The sequence below is a fragment of the Corythoichthys intestinalis genome, chromosome 11 (assembly GCF_030265065.1).
Source record: "Corythoichthys intestinalis isolate RoL2023-P3 chromosome 11, ASM3026506v1, whole genome shotgun sequence".
NCBI classification, from domain to species: domain Eukaryota; kingdom Metazoa; phylum Chordata; class Actinopteri; order Syngnathiformes; family Syngnathidae; genus Corythoichthys; species Corythoichthys intestinalis.
The window spans coordinates 25,585,441-25,600,134 of NC_080405.1; the positions used below are offsets into that span (position 1 = coordinate 25,585,441).

The window sequence follows — 14,694 nt, forward strand, 5'->3', positions numbered from 1 at the left end:
AGAAAAAATCAAATCCCATAAGCATTCAAACAAACTTTCACCAAAGTGTACATGTTCAAAGAATATCACCTAAATAACAGTCCTGTAACACTAAATGGAGGTGGTAGCCACCACACACTCCCCCTCCTCAGAAAGTTCCTCCTTATGAAGTGCTTTGAACGGCTAGTGCTGAAACACATCAAAACTGTCCTCCCACCTTCCATGGACCCCCTCCAGTTCGCGTATCGGTCAAACCGCTCGACCGACGACGCCATCACCACCACCCTCCACTCAGCCCTCACCCATCTGGACAATAAGAATGCCTACGTCAGAATGCTGTTCATTGATTTCAGTTCAGCATTCAACACAATCATTCCCCAACAGCTCATCATTAAACTGGACCAGCTGGGGATCCACACCTCACTTTGCAACTGGCTGCTGGACTTCCTGACTGGGAGACCTCAGGCAGTCCGGGTCGGCAGGAACACATCCAGCACCACCATATTGAACACTGGGGCACCCCAAGGGTGTGTGCTAAGCCCCCTCCTCTTCACCTTGCTGACACACGACTGCACAGCACTGCACAGCTCCAACCTTCTCGTCAAGTTCGCCGATGACACGACTGTGGCGGGCCTCATCAGCAACAACGACGAGACCAAATATCGGAGCGAGGTGAGCCGCCTGGCCCTGTGGTGTGACCGCAACAATCTCTCTCTAAACGTGGAGAAGACAAAAGAGATTGTTGTGGACTTCAGGAGAACACGCCCTCAGCATGCACCCCTGACCATCAACGGTGCGGTGGTCGAGAGGGTGAGCAGCACCAAGTTTCTGGGGGTGCATGTCACTGAAGACCTCTCCTGGACCACCAACACCGCATCACTGGCCAAGAAAGCCAACCAGCGCCTCTACTTCCTCCGCAAATTGAGGAGAGCCAGGGCCCCGGCCCACATCATGCGGACCTTCTACAGAGGTACTATTGAGAGCATCCTGACCAGCGGCATCACCGTGTGGTACGGAGCCTGTTCCAGCTCCTGTAAGAAGGTCCTCCAGCGCATGGTGAGAGCCGCTGAAAAGATCATGGGTACCTCTCTCCCCTCTCTTGGAGAACTGTATACCTCTCGCCTCACCCGCAAAGCCCTCTGCATTGCGAGAGACTCCACCCATCCATCACACAGCCTCTTCAGCCTGCTGCCATCAGGCAGGAGACTGCGGAGTCTGCGAGCCAGAACCAGCAGACTGAGGGACAGTTTCATCCACCAGGCTGTCAGGATTCTCAACTCTCTCCCTGCTCTGCCCTCGCTCCTCACATCCGCTCCATCTGGACTCTGACTTCCCAGTCCCACTTCACAAGCAACAGTCATTTTGCACGCAGTCACTTTACAATAGGCACCTTAAAACAGTTACTTTATACTCACTTTATAATAGTCATTTATAAATAGTCATCTAGTCACTTTATATAACCCTTTTTGCACAATCATACATGTTGGTATGTATGTATGTATGTATACGTGTGTGTGTGTGCGCGCGTGTGTGTGTATAGGACAAAACATTTGCACTATTGCAGTCTGCTACTTTTCCAGTACCTGTTTTTATTTCGTGTGTTTCACATTGTCAGATTGTACAGTTGTCTATTTTTATATATATTTATTTCTTTTATTTCATCTTTACTGCCACTGAGGTTAGAGAGTCACGCAATTTCAATTCTCTGTCTGTCCTTGCACATGTGGTAGAATTGACAATAAAGCAAACTTTGACTTTGACTTTGACTGTTACCTGAATGTAAGAGTAATTAGTTACTTAACAAAGTAACTGGTGTTACTTTCATGTTTTTTTTTTTTTTTATTTTTTTTTTTTTAATAGTAACCTTTGCTATGTTGGAAGTCATTTAATGTTGTGTATCAAGTTGTTGAAATTACTCCCGTTTTTGCATTAGTTCCCTTCTGTCTCCTTTCGACATGTGAAAGTTTTAAAACTGTTTCATCATTTAAAGATAGATTCAAGTCAAGATTTTGCCGACCTAGGAGTATTTTAGATAAAAAGTTACTTTGGTTCGCTAAGAAGGTTCACTACAACAGAGCCTTTCTGAGAAGTCAACTGATTTAAGATGGCGGCTGTTTACCAACGCCGCCGAGTCTGTTTTTTCGCATCTAGTTCAAAATGCATGTGATATCTACTGTAGCATTAAGTGGGCGTAGATTGTAGGCTGTCGGAGCCACCTAGCCTAGCATCGCGTTTGTAACAGTGTCACAACACTCTTCCTTTTGTCCCACTCCCGTTCTTCTCTCTCCGTGTGTCTGACTTCATTCAACCAACGTAGTAACGCATAGTAACGCACATTGTCTCGTTGCCGAAACGGTGACAAAAAGCAAACAGAGGAAAATAACGTAAAAACTTAGATTTTGAACGTACGGCGTACACATTTAAAAATCAGTGCTCACTTATACAAATTACGCCGAAACCGTACAACTTGACAGGTATGGAAACCTATCAGGTTGATACAGGTCAAATTGAGTGCTGAAGTGTAATACAGGCCAAGAAACTATTTATTGAATTTTGCTTTTTAATTAGCTATAGAAGGTGTATACTTTTACATTAGGGTTGCTAGAGGCCTTTATATTGTATTTCTCTGGAGCCTGTAGGAGTTTGTTGGAGACTCTGCGGCTGGTTGCCAAGGGGAGGTGATCTAGAAATGAAAAGAGGGTTCACGATCGTTCTGGTTGAACAAGTGGAGGCTTTATTCACACAGAAATGTCATATCGCCTAATAAGCTCCAGCTCAAACAGCAGTATCATCACTATAGGTGAAGTGAGGTGAAAAGATTTTCTCTCATCCAAACTTTGTTTATATACCCCCAAGAACTTTTGTTTCTGCTACCTGGCCAGTAGAATGAAGGACTGTCCCACACCTCAAAAGGTGGGGGCAGCCCTGCTGTGCAACAGTAGGCGTCACCTGCTAGATGCCCCCAATAGTGTCTACGTAAAGTCAAGTGTTTACAAATAACATATCTCTGAAGAAAATTTAGCCTGGTTAAAAAACTTACTAGAAATGTAACTGTAAAGAATAATAATTGCAAAATAACTGTTCAGATATTGCACATGCTGTCTGCAAATGCCTCACTCTCTACGCCAGGGGTGTCCAAACTTTTTGCAAAGGGGGCCAGATTTGGTGTGGTAAAAATTTGGGGGGCCGACCTCGGCTGACGTCCTTTACGGAGAACGATGTATTTAAGCAAATTTTAGCATGCCATTCTGTGTGTCACATTTGCTTTGCTATTATTTTCAATTAATAATTTCAACAATCTCGCAACTAGCCTTTGTGGCGTTCTCCTTCGACTCTCGGGCTCTTGCAAAATACTGCTGCTGTAAAATTAAACTAGCTTCAAGTTGCCTCAATTTCTCGCTACGCATCTTCCCTGTAATCTTGTTGTACATGTCAGTGTGTTTTGTTTGGTAATATCGCCTCACTTTGAACTCTTTAAAAACAGCGACTGTCTCTTAGCAAATGAGGCAGACACAGTTGTTGCGTATTTTAATGAAGAAATAGTCCAATTTTCACCTATCCTTGAAGGGTTGGCCGTCAACTTTCTTTTTTTTTTTTGTTGATTGTCGCCATTTTAGAAAATTGGGAGAAAAGGGTCACATGGGGTAATGTTGCTTAGAGTGCTGCTTCCTTTTAGTGGGTAAATGAGGAGCAGTATTTAGTGTGTAAGCTATTTCATATGCTGGTAGCAGTACTGCTGACCAATTTATTAAGTCTGTGTGTGGGCCAGACGTTATTGATTTTATGACAGAGGCTGGGGGCCGAATGAAATTCGACCACGGGCCGCATTTGGCCCCCGGGCCGGACTTTGGACATGTCTGCTCTACGCCAACAGGAAACAGTACCCTTTCTTTGCAGCCCTAGTGTTATCAGGCCAAGAGTCTGACAGACCCACACTGAAAAATGTCATAAGGGTATACAACAATACAAAGACACAGTCAGCTGTTGGCTACCCTGTTAGCAAGACGCCTTCTTTTTTCACGTCCTTTTTTGGAAGTTGGAATTAAATAGTGAGATAAGACTGTTAGCCAAACATATTCCTCGAGTAATCGTATTAGGTGTTAGGAATGCAGAATGCATCTCTCCTACTGTCTGATATGGATTCATATTAGCATATATTGAATGGATCTTTATGAGAAATAATACAAAGCCTATCAAATTCTGTACGTTGTTGGCTAACAGTGTGTAATTGCAGAGGAGAATGCACAATTCCTGAGATCTGTTGAAATCATTTCTTATCCAGACTAGTCTTAGTACTACCCTAGTACCTTGATGTTTAACTAGAATGGCTTGAGTGCAAGAGAGATTTAGAAATGCTGAAGCCTAAATCGTGTTTACTGTGGCAAGCTGGCATGCTCTGAACAAAGATTTGGTTAGATATAATGGAAAAAGCCAGACAGGAACAAAAACAATATTTTAGGTTGTCCCCAGTCCATAAAAGGCGAGAAAAAGAAGGATAAACTTCACTTGAATGACACACTACCATGCATGAGCACACACAGGACAATCTTTGGACATAAACTGTGACAGTGACAGAATTAAATGGAGCCAGAATAATCTTAAAAAAAAAAAAAAAAAAGTAGACATAACTGGGTGTAAAGCAAGGACGGATACTTGGCCCCGACAGAAGTGCAGGAGTGGAGATTCCAAAACAATACAATAAAAGTGAAATAAACATCCACATAGGCTGATCGGCGGTAGTAATCAAATAATTAAAAAGAATGATTAAAATGTGGAAATTAATACCTTAAACAAAAATGATCATGTACTGTAAATGTTTTAGCACGTTTTATAGATTGCTTTTATATATTCTATACATTCTTCATTGATAAATGCTGAATTAATAATTCTTTTGCTTTTGTGTTTTTATGTATTTTTAAAATACAGACTAAAACACGAGTTTAGTGTATAAATACAGTGGTAAGAAAAAGTATCTGAAGCTTTTGGAATTTCTCACATTTCTGTATAAAATCACCATCAAATGTGATCTGATCTTTGTCAAAATCACACAGATGAAAAAAGTCTGCTTTAACTAAACCCACCCAAATATTTACTAGTTTTCATATTTTAATGAGGATAGTATGCAAACAATGACAGAAGGTGGAAAAATGAGTAAGTGAACCATCACATTTAATATTTTGTGGCCCCACCTTTGGCATCAATAACTTCAAGTAGACGCTTCCTGTAGCTGCAGATCAGTCTGGCACGTCGACCAGAACTAATTTTGGCCCATTCTTCCCAACAAAACTGCTGTACTTCGGTCAGATTCCTGGGATGTCTGGCATGAATCGCTGTAGGTCATGCCACAGCATCTCAAAAGGGTTCAAGTCTGGACTTTGACTTGGCCACTCCAGAATGTGTATTTTGTTCTTCTGAAACCATTCTGAAGTTTATTTACTTCGTTTTTTTGGATCATTGTCTTGTTGCAGCATCCATCCTCTTTTTAGCTTCAACTATCTGACAGACGCCCTCAGGTTTTCCTGCATAACATCCTGATAAACTTTTGAATTCATTCTTCCATTAACGATTGTAAGTTCTCCAGGCCCTGAGGCAGCAAAACAGCCCCAAATCATGATGCTCTCTCCACCATGCTTCACGATGGGATTGAGGTATTGATGTTGGTAAACTGTTCCATTTTTCCTCCACACAAGACGTTGAATGTTACCCCCAAATAATTCAACTTTGGTTATATCAGTCCACAAAATATTTTGCCAAAACTTCTGTGGCGTGTTCAAGTGCCTTATTTTGAACATTAAATGTGCAACAATGTGTTTTTTTGTTTTGTTTTTTTGTTTTTTTAGACAGCAGTGGCTTCCTCTGTGGAATTCTCCCATGAACACCATTCTTGGCAATAGCTTCACATATAGTTGATGTGTGCACAGAGATATTGGACTGTGCCAGTGATTTCTGTAAGTCTTAAGTAGTCACTCTAAAGTTATTTTTTCACTTCTTTGAGTATTGTGCGCTAAACTCTTGGTGTCATCTTTGGTGGCTACTCCTCAGGAGAGAAGCAAAAGTGTCAAACTCTCTCCATTTGTAGACAACTTCTTTGACTGTCGACTGATGAACATCCAGACTTTTAGAGATGGTTTTGTATCCTTTCCCAGCTTAATACAAATCAACAATCCTTGATCGCAGACAGCTCTTTTGACCTGGCCATGGTGCACATCAGACAATGCTTCTCATCAAGACAATTCTTACCAGTTGTGTGTTTTATAGTGGAAGGGCAGTTGTAAACCACTCATCAGTGTTTGGGCACACAACATACTTAAATTGTGTGGTAAAAATTGGTTTCGATTGCTCTTTAAGTCTCCTTAGGCAGAGGGTTCACTTACTTATTTTCCCCCCTTCCGTTATTGTTTGCATGCTACCCTCATTAAAATATGAAAACATATAAATGTTTGGGTGGTTTTAGATAAAGCAGACACTGTTGTTACATCTGTGTGATTTTGACAAAGATCAGATCACATTTGATGGTGATTTTTTTGCAGAAATGTGAGAAATTCCAAAAGGTTCAGATACTTTCTCTTACTACTGTAACTATACAGAGTTACATATGCAGCACTGTTCAGTGAGAAGAAATTCAAAGATAGAATGTCTTCTATTAAACTCCATTTATAAGTGTGTCCTTATGACTGCAAAATTTCCCGACTTAACGATTATTGCTACATCTATAAATGTACTCAATTAAGAATAAGGCCTTAAATTTATTCTAGTCTCAAAGAAATGAATTCTTTAAATCACCTCCAGTAATTTATATTAAATATTGAACCAAATGGAGTATTAACAGAATTTACTATATGAACTGAATTACATTAACATTGTCAATCATAAAAACTGTAACGTAAAACTGTTCAGGAATTGGTGCTTTGTAATTAGTTAACATAACTGCACTATCGATAAAGCAATACTTTCTAAATTTATTTGAACACAGTTTACAGAAAGCACGTCTGCTTTTCCAAGAAAAGTGTCAAATGGAAGCATTCAAATTTTACCCACTATGTCATCAATCAAATGAATCATTCTGTCTCTCTGTGTCAGAATGTCTCTATCCATTGGGGATTATAGTCCATAAATTACACTTGGAAATTCTTTTTGGCTATCATGCGTTTCATTGGGCCATTTTCACATATAATGATTTTACAGTATACAGTGCATTATACAATCCAAAAGGCTGGCATTTGGTTACTCATCAATCATCAGATGTTTGTAAAGAAATACAGACAGCTGCTTTGGTTTGCAGTGTCCCCTGTGTATGCATGTTGGCTCTGGCCAGTAGACAAAGAGGATGGAAACAATACGGATATGAAGCTGATGATGTGGTTTTAGTGGATGGCTCTCCGCAGGTTTTATCTCTTACACACAGGGCAGCTTTAATTCAAGGCCTCACAGCAAATACCGGTGTTCGATGCAATAAACGGAAACCATCCATCTCAAAATGACACTAAGAGAAATGTGTGAATTCTAGCAACCTGAGAATGTGAAGAATGAAAACAAAATATGAAAGAACCATATTGATATTTTGCCAGCTACATGTCTTACAAATTGTACTTGCTACAGGTTCGTTGTAGCTGACCAAGTCTCATTCAAACAAATATTCTCCATCAACTCACCCCTTTTCTGTAAACCTCTCCCACATTTTACGCAATTTTCCTTTGCTTTTTTTGATTGTTTCACCCGACATTAACAAATTCTCAAGAGCAGAAGTGTCTTTTATTCTTTGTTCCTCAAAAATGACCAGCATGTCACCAGATTATTCTCTCTTCCCTCCTTTCATAGTTGATGGGTGCATCGACTGGTCAGTGGATCTCAAGGAGTACCACGTTCTGGCCGGTGAGCCAGTAAGGGTGAAATGTGCCTTGTTCTACAGCTATATTCGGACCAACTACACCATGGCCACCAATGCCAAACTGCGCCTCATCTGGTACAAGAACAAAGGAGACGCTGAGGTAAACTTGATCTTTCTGGGGGAAGTCAAAAGATTTTCCGAGTAGGGTGTGGTATGGGGGTTCACACCACGGTTGACAAAGAAAATGGCAGAAAACAATCAGGTGACTTGAAGTTCCGCTCTGAGACCCCCACTTTGGCCAAATTTCAAAGCTGTCCTATATGGATGTGGGATACATCATTGGAAAGCTTAAAATTTCAGTTTTCTGGGAGAAGAAAAAATTTAAAACAGGATGGGATTAAAAAAAATATATATTTTTTTGAACAGGAGGGCATTTATTTTTAATGTTTTTTAAACAGCGAACTAACTGGAGGTGAGAGCATGAGACAGCATAAATAAAGATGCCATTATTTTATCAAGATATTATCGCGTACTTACCTCTTTTCGATCCAAAAACTCCCTGTAGCATGTATCACCGAGTGTCAAGACTAAAGATGCACCGATACCGATACTAGTATCGGCAGGGGGCGCCGATCCGGCCCGAAATGGTGGTATTGGTATCGGCGAGTACCAACAAAGACGGCGCCGATACCATTTACCGGTCCATTGTTATAACATTTGACCACAGCCTTTTTCTCCTCCTGGCGCTCACTACACTCTGTCTCTGTGTTGTGTGATGACACGTGAACACCAAGCAGCTATCGCTATTGGCCTGCTCCAGACCAATGGCAGAGGGCCAATAGCCACTCCTGACCAATCAAAAGGAGGCTTTTTCATATGGACGAAAAACAAACCAGGAAATATGGCGGCGCCGCGGCGGTCGGGAAATATTTCCAAATAGAAATCCCGTCGATTAAAATCAATGGCTGCATGCAAGATTTGCAGCCTGAAAGTTTGGAGATGTCGAGTCAAATTGGCCAGTTTCAATACCTCAAACTTGATAAAACATTTGAAGACGAAACGTGAACGAACACAACGAGTTTGAGCCTGCAAGAGCAGGACTGCTATCCAGAGGAAAAAGGCCGCTGGACCGGAGCAACAATCTCTGGTCAGTTCACTTCATCTACTTTACTTTTATTGTCTTTTACTGAAAGAAATGCCGCAGTAATTTGGGAAGTGTTTCCAAAGTATTGTTGCCACCTTTCAGAAATAGAAATAAGGGACTCCCACCTCCCGAAAAAAAGGAGAGACGGGATGCTGTGGTCAATTATTATTACTTATAATTGTTAGCGTCCGCAAATGCGGAAACAAGGTTGAACCTCGAAGCAGACAACAAGCGGGGGATACATAAAAGGGTTTAATGATTGCAAACAAAAAATAACACGCGATCGTGGGACAGTAGAAATAACAAAAGCAGTCCGTGACAGCAGGTCGACGGACAATCAAACTAAGACGATAGGCAGCGGTTACAAACGACAGCAGCACACTAACAGAAAAACCCAATGCAGGGGCATAACAAGCAAATGTAGCGAGATTATTGTGCCAGATGTCAAATAGCGATCAGCAAGGCAAATATCTCGGCAGCCTTCTCTGAGATCACCCGTGCTTAAATGCTGCGTTGATGAGCCTGAATTGGATTCAAGTGCCACGCCCCCACTCCCAGCAACAAAACATAATCTAACCAGCAGCAGAATGTGACAATAATTTCATGAAAGTTGCACTGTTTGGACTTTGAGAGGTTTAAAAAAGTTTATTCAGTTCATTCAGAGTTTATTATTATGAATTTGTTTTTACTTTCTAACTGTTGGGCTAGTATTATACGTTTTATTAATTTCACAAATTTAGCACTATTTTGGCCTTTGAGAGCGGAAGGTTTATTCAACTATTGTCTACTAGGGTTTAGTGTACTTTTTCCTATTTTGCAAAGGTAAGCAACAGCCTGACAAAGCCTTGATAGCAATGATTTCACATCCAATTATGTAGCTCTTTGGGAAAAAATAAAAAAATTAAGGAAAAAGAAATATATATATATATATATATATATATATATAATCGGGGTGGTATCGGTATGGTATCGGTATCGGCCGATACTGCACAGCCAGGTATCGGGGCCAAAAAATGGTATCGGTGCAACACTAGTCAAGACACACCTGTAAATGGCCACAGCTGGATTTTGGGGGGGATTTTATGGGTGAGACATGGTCGTATAGCAAGTGTCACGATGCAGAAATCGCAGAAATCAAGGAGTGGTTGAGAGTTTCTTATTTAAATATTTACCCTTTTAAACATTTTTTAAACATTTTTCTTTGTTTGAATCTATTATTTATCATCTAAAATATCGGGGAAATTGCGCCAGTAAAAAAAAATATATATAATTAAGCGATAGTTATAAGGTAGATATCCGTGACTTTTTTACAGACACCATTTTTTTCATTGTGACATAATTTGTTTAAAAGTTTAAAATATGCGAGTGAATGATTTTTTAAAGTCATTTTTTAATCTAAATATTAGACATCAATTAATGATTCTAAGCTAAAAATGACATACATTTCAAATAATAAATATATTTACTTACCTTCTTTTTATGGCTGGGTTCAATCAAAAGTGGTTGCGTGGTGTCTGTAAACAGGGGTCTCCAGGGCAAAATGTACAAATTAAAAATAGTTCCGGGGCTTAATGCGCCATGAAGCTGCTATGGCAGCATATAGACATATTGTTCTATCAAACACAACAGTTTATATATATGTTCATACAGTTTACAGTTTATAACAGTTTATTTTAAAGAGGGGTGCAAGAGTAGAAACTGCTTTTTTTAGCCTTGTCTGTGTTTTTCGCCATATATAGATTGACAAAATTGTCTTGTAGAATTGATTGATTACCTGTCTGTTTGGCTAACGTGAGTAAGACCTGGTGAAAAAGTTAGCTTATCGATAGCTAAGAATCTTAATCATGTTACCAGTTAGGAATGAGTGACATAAATGGTGCACTTGGTAAACAGTCTTGAATTTGGCTGAAGGTTTGAATTTGGAATTGACCAACCAATTGTTATAATATTTATTAATGACATCGTCATATTCTGCCTTCTTATAAAGATGGCTCAAGCATGTTCGACCACAGAGCTGCCAGCACTGTTTTCAGAATTGGTATTTCTGTATCTGAATCAGCTTTAAGTTGTTTATGAAAATGGTCTGTCGACGTCCATATATCCACATGTGGGAATGCTTTGTAAGGCTGCCCAAAGCTATGGTATTCTGCACGCACTAACTAACTACAAGCTTCTGCTGCATAAGTAGCATGGCTTAACAGTGTCCTTCCGCTGTGCCTTGTGTGCAGAGGCACACTGGGAGACGGTTGGGTGGGAAGCAGGCAAAGTTGGGAGGAAAAAAGCCACCTAATGTTGTATGTACTGGCATAGTCACTTTGGTGCACAGATCTTAGCCACAAAGGTGTGGACATAAGGGGAGGCTAAAAAAAAAAAAAGCTAGGCAGGGGATCAGGTGGTCCGTGCCACATAAGTGAAATGTCCTCGGCCAAAACAGTCGGAACTGCGGGTGGACAGCCGAGTGAGTAGTGAGGAAGGAAATGTTGGGAGGCGAAAAAAAAAAAAAACGCAGAGAGCTGGCACTTAACACTTGCGAAGTCATTAATCTTCGCCACCATTGCTGCAAATAAGCAAACCTACTTGCGACTATTCAGCATGTTGGTGGTTAAATGTGGTAACAGCACAGACTAATTTGGACAGAAAATGATCAGGTAAGGTAATTCCTACCTATAAATACAATAGTATAACATAGCAAGTGCAGACATCGGAAAACCAACCATGTATGTTATACACAAGGTAGGAGAAGAGCGTGAGTGCAAGTATATGGCGGAAAACACTCAGGTGACTTGAAGTTCCGCTCTGAGACCCCCAATTTGGCCAACTTTCAAAATTGTCCAATATGCACGTGTAATACATCATTGGAAAGCTTAAAATCTCAATTTTCAGGGAGAAAATTTTTGAACAGGAGGGCTTTTTTTTTTTTAAATGTTTTTTAAACAGCAAAACCCTATCTGGAGGTGAGAGCACTTGAAAGCAGAATTACAGACGCCATGACTTTAACGAGATATTATCGCGTACTTACCTCATTTCGATCACTGAGTGTCAAGACACAGCTGTGAATGGCCACAGCTGGATTTTTGGGGGATTTTATGGGTGTAACATGGTCATGTAACAAGGGTCGCGATGCAGAAATCGCAGACATCAAGGAGTGGTCGAGATTTTGTCTTTCATATATTTACCCTTTTAAACGATTTATTTCAATTTTTCTTTGTTTGGATTGATTATTTATCATAACATATCAAAGAAAATGCGACAGTAACGAAAAAAAACACAATTAAGCGATAGTTATGAGGTACGTAGATATCCGTGACTTTTTTACAGACGCCGTTTTTTTCATTGTGACGTAATTTGTTTAAAAGTTTAAAATATGGGAGTGATTTTTTTTTTTTTTTTACGAAATATGATACTTAAATTAATGATTCTAAGCTAAAACGATACATTTTGAATAATAAATATAATTAATTTCCTTCGTTTTATGGCTGGGTTGAAACAAAAGGGGTTGCACAATGTCTGTAAACGGGAGTTTTCAGGGTAAAACAGACAAATGAAAAATATTCCGGGGGCTTAATGCGCCATGAATCTGCTATGGCAGCATATAGACATATTGCTCTATCAAACACAACAGTTATTTTGGCTTAAAATACAGCAGTTTCTTCTAAAGAGGAGTGCAAGAGCAGAAACTGCTTTTTCAGTCTTGTCTGTGTTTTCCGCCATATATCGGGAGTTTATTGTGGATGTTTTCACTACAGTGTGCCATTGTTTTTTGTATTTTGATTGATGATATTCACATTTTTATAACGTTCTAAATTTCATTCATTCAGATTTGATGTATATGTATTTTGTTTTAAATATATTTTTTAATGCACGTGCTTCCATTACAGTCGATAGACATCAAATTAATTTTAACTGGGAAGGCTGACAGTGAATAATTGCATTGCACTGCTATTATATCTGTTTCATCATTAATATGTAGGTTTTTGAGACTGAGACAGATTGCAACATCAAGAGATGATTGTATGGTGATCAAACCACACAAATCTTTTCAGCTTCTAGGTAGTTCATTTTTAATGTTTTAAAGATTTAGAGAGGAACTAATTTCCATACATGAAGTAATAGTTGTTACACTGAACTGGTGTTGATGAATACAACATTAATTGAGCAAATCTTTTTAATTACCCTTCTAATTGCAATCACTCTGTAACCTCTAGGAACCCATCATCTTCTCGGGGCATAGACTGAGTAAAGAAGATGACTCCATCTGGTTTAGGTCTGCTGAAATGGAGGACAATGGTTTCTACACTTGTGTACTAAGGTAATTTATGTTTGTGTGTGTAGGTGGCACGTGTACAAAGTTGTAAATACCCTAAACTATTACATACAGTGCCTTGCAAAAGTATTCGGCCCCCTTGAATCTTGCAACCTTTCGCCACATTTCAGGCTTCAAACATAAAAATATGAAATGTATTTTTTTTTTCAAGAATCAACAACAAGTGAGACACAATCGTGAAGTGGAACAACATTTATTGGATAATTTAAACTTTTTTAACAAATAAAAAACTGAAAAGTGGGGCGTGCAATATTATTCGGCCCCTTTACTTTCAGTGCAGCAAACTCACTCCAGAAGTTCAGTGAGGATCTCTGAATGATCCAATGTTGTCCTAAATGACCGATGATGATAAATAGAATCCACCTGTGTGTAATCAAGTCTCCGTATAAATGCACCTGCTCTGTGGTAGTCTCAGGGTTCTGTTTAAAGTGCAGAGAGCATTATGAAAACCAAGGAACACACCAGGCAGGTCCGAGATACTGTTGTGGAGAAGTTTAAAGCCGGATTTGGATACAAAAAGATTTCCCAAGCTTTAAACATCTCAAGGAGCACTGTGCAAGCCATCATATTGAAATGGGAGGAGCATCAGACCACTGCAAATCTACCAAGACCCGGCCGTCCTTCCAAACTTTCTTCTCAAACAAGGAGAAAACTGATCAGAGATGCAGCCAAGAGGCCCATGATCACTCTGGATGAACTGCAGAGATCTACAGCTGAGGTGGGAGAGTCTGTCCATAGGACAACAATCAGTCGTACACTACACAAATCTGGCCTTTATGGAAGAGTGGCAAGAAGAAAGCCATTTTTCAAAGATATCCATAAAAAGTCTCGTTTAAAGTTTGCCACAAGCCACCTGGGAGACACACCAAACATGTGGAAGAAGGTGCTCTGGTCAGATGAAACCAAAATTGAACTTTTTGGCCACAATGCAAAACGATATGTTTGGCGTAAAAGCAACACAACTCATCACCCTGAACACACCATCCCCACTGTCAAACATGGTGGTGGCAGCATCATGGTTTGGGCCTGCTTTTCTTCAGCAGGGACAGGGAAAATGGTTAAAATTGACGGAAGATGGATGCAGCCAAATACAGGAACATTCTGGAAGAAAACCTGTTGGTATCTGCACAAGACCTGAGACTGGGACGGAGATTTATCTTCCAACAGGACAATGATCCAAAACATAAAGCCAAATCTACAATGGAATGGTTAAAAAATAAACGTATCCAGGTGTTAGAATGACCAAGTCAAAGTCCAGATCTGAATCCAATCGAGAATCTGTGGAAAGACCTGAAGACTGCTGTTCACAAACACTCTCCATCCAACCTCACTGAGCTCGAGCTGTTTTGCAAGGAAGAATGGGCAAGAATGTCAGTCTCTCGATGTGCAAAACTGATAGAAACACACCCCAAGTGACTT

At 40.0% G+C, this 14,694-nt stretch overlaps 1 protein-coding gene across 3 annotated transcripts in view; it reads left to right on the forward strand.

The window, feature by feature from the left end:
• Window positions 1-14,694, forward strand: part of il1rapl2 (interleukin 1 receptor accessory protein-like 2) — a 409,390-nt gene that overhangs the window by 248,499 nt on the left and 146,197 nt on the right. For all 3 annotated transcript variants that reach the window (XM_057850397.1, XM_057850395.1, XM_057850396.1), the window contains exons 3-4: window positions 7,798-7,967; window positions 13,157-13,260. In XM_057850397.1, coding sequence (XP_057706380.1) covers window positions 7,798-7,967; window positions 13,157-13,260 — 274 coding nt within the window. The remainder of the gene's footprint in view (window positions 1-7,797; window positions 7,968-13,156; window positions 13,261-14,694) is intronic.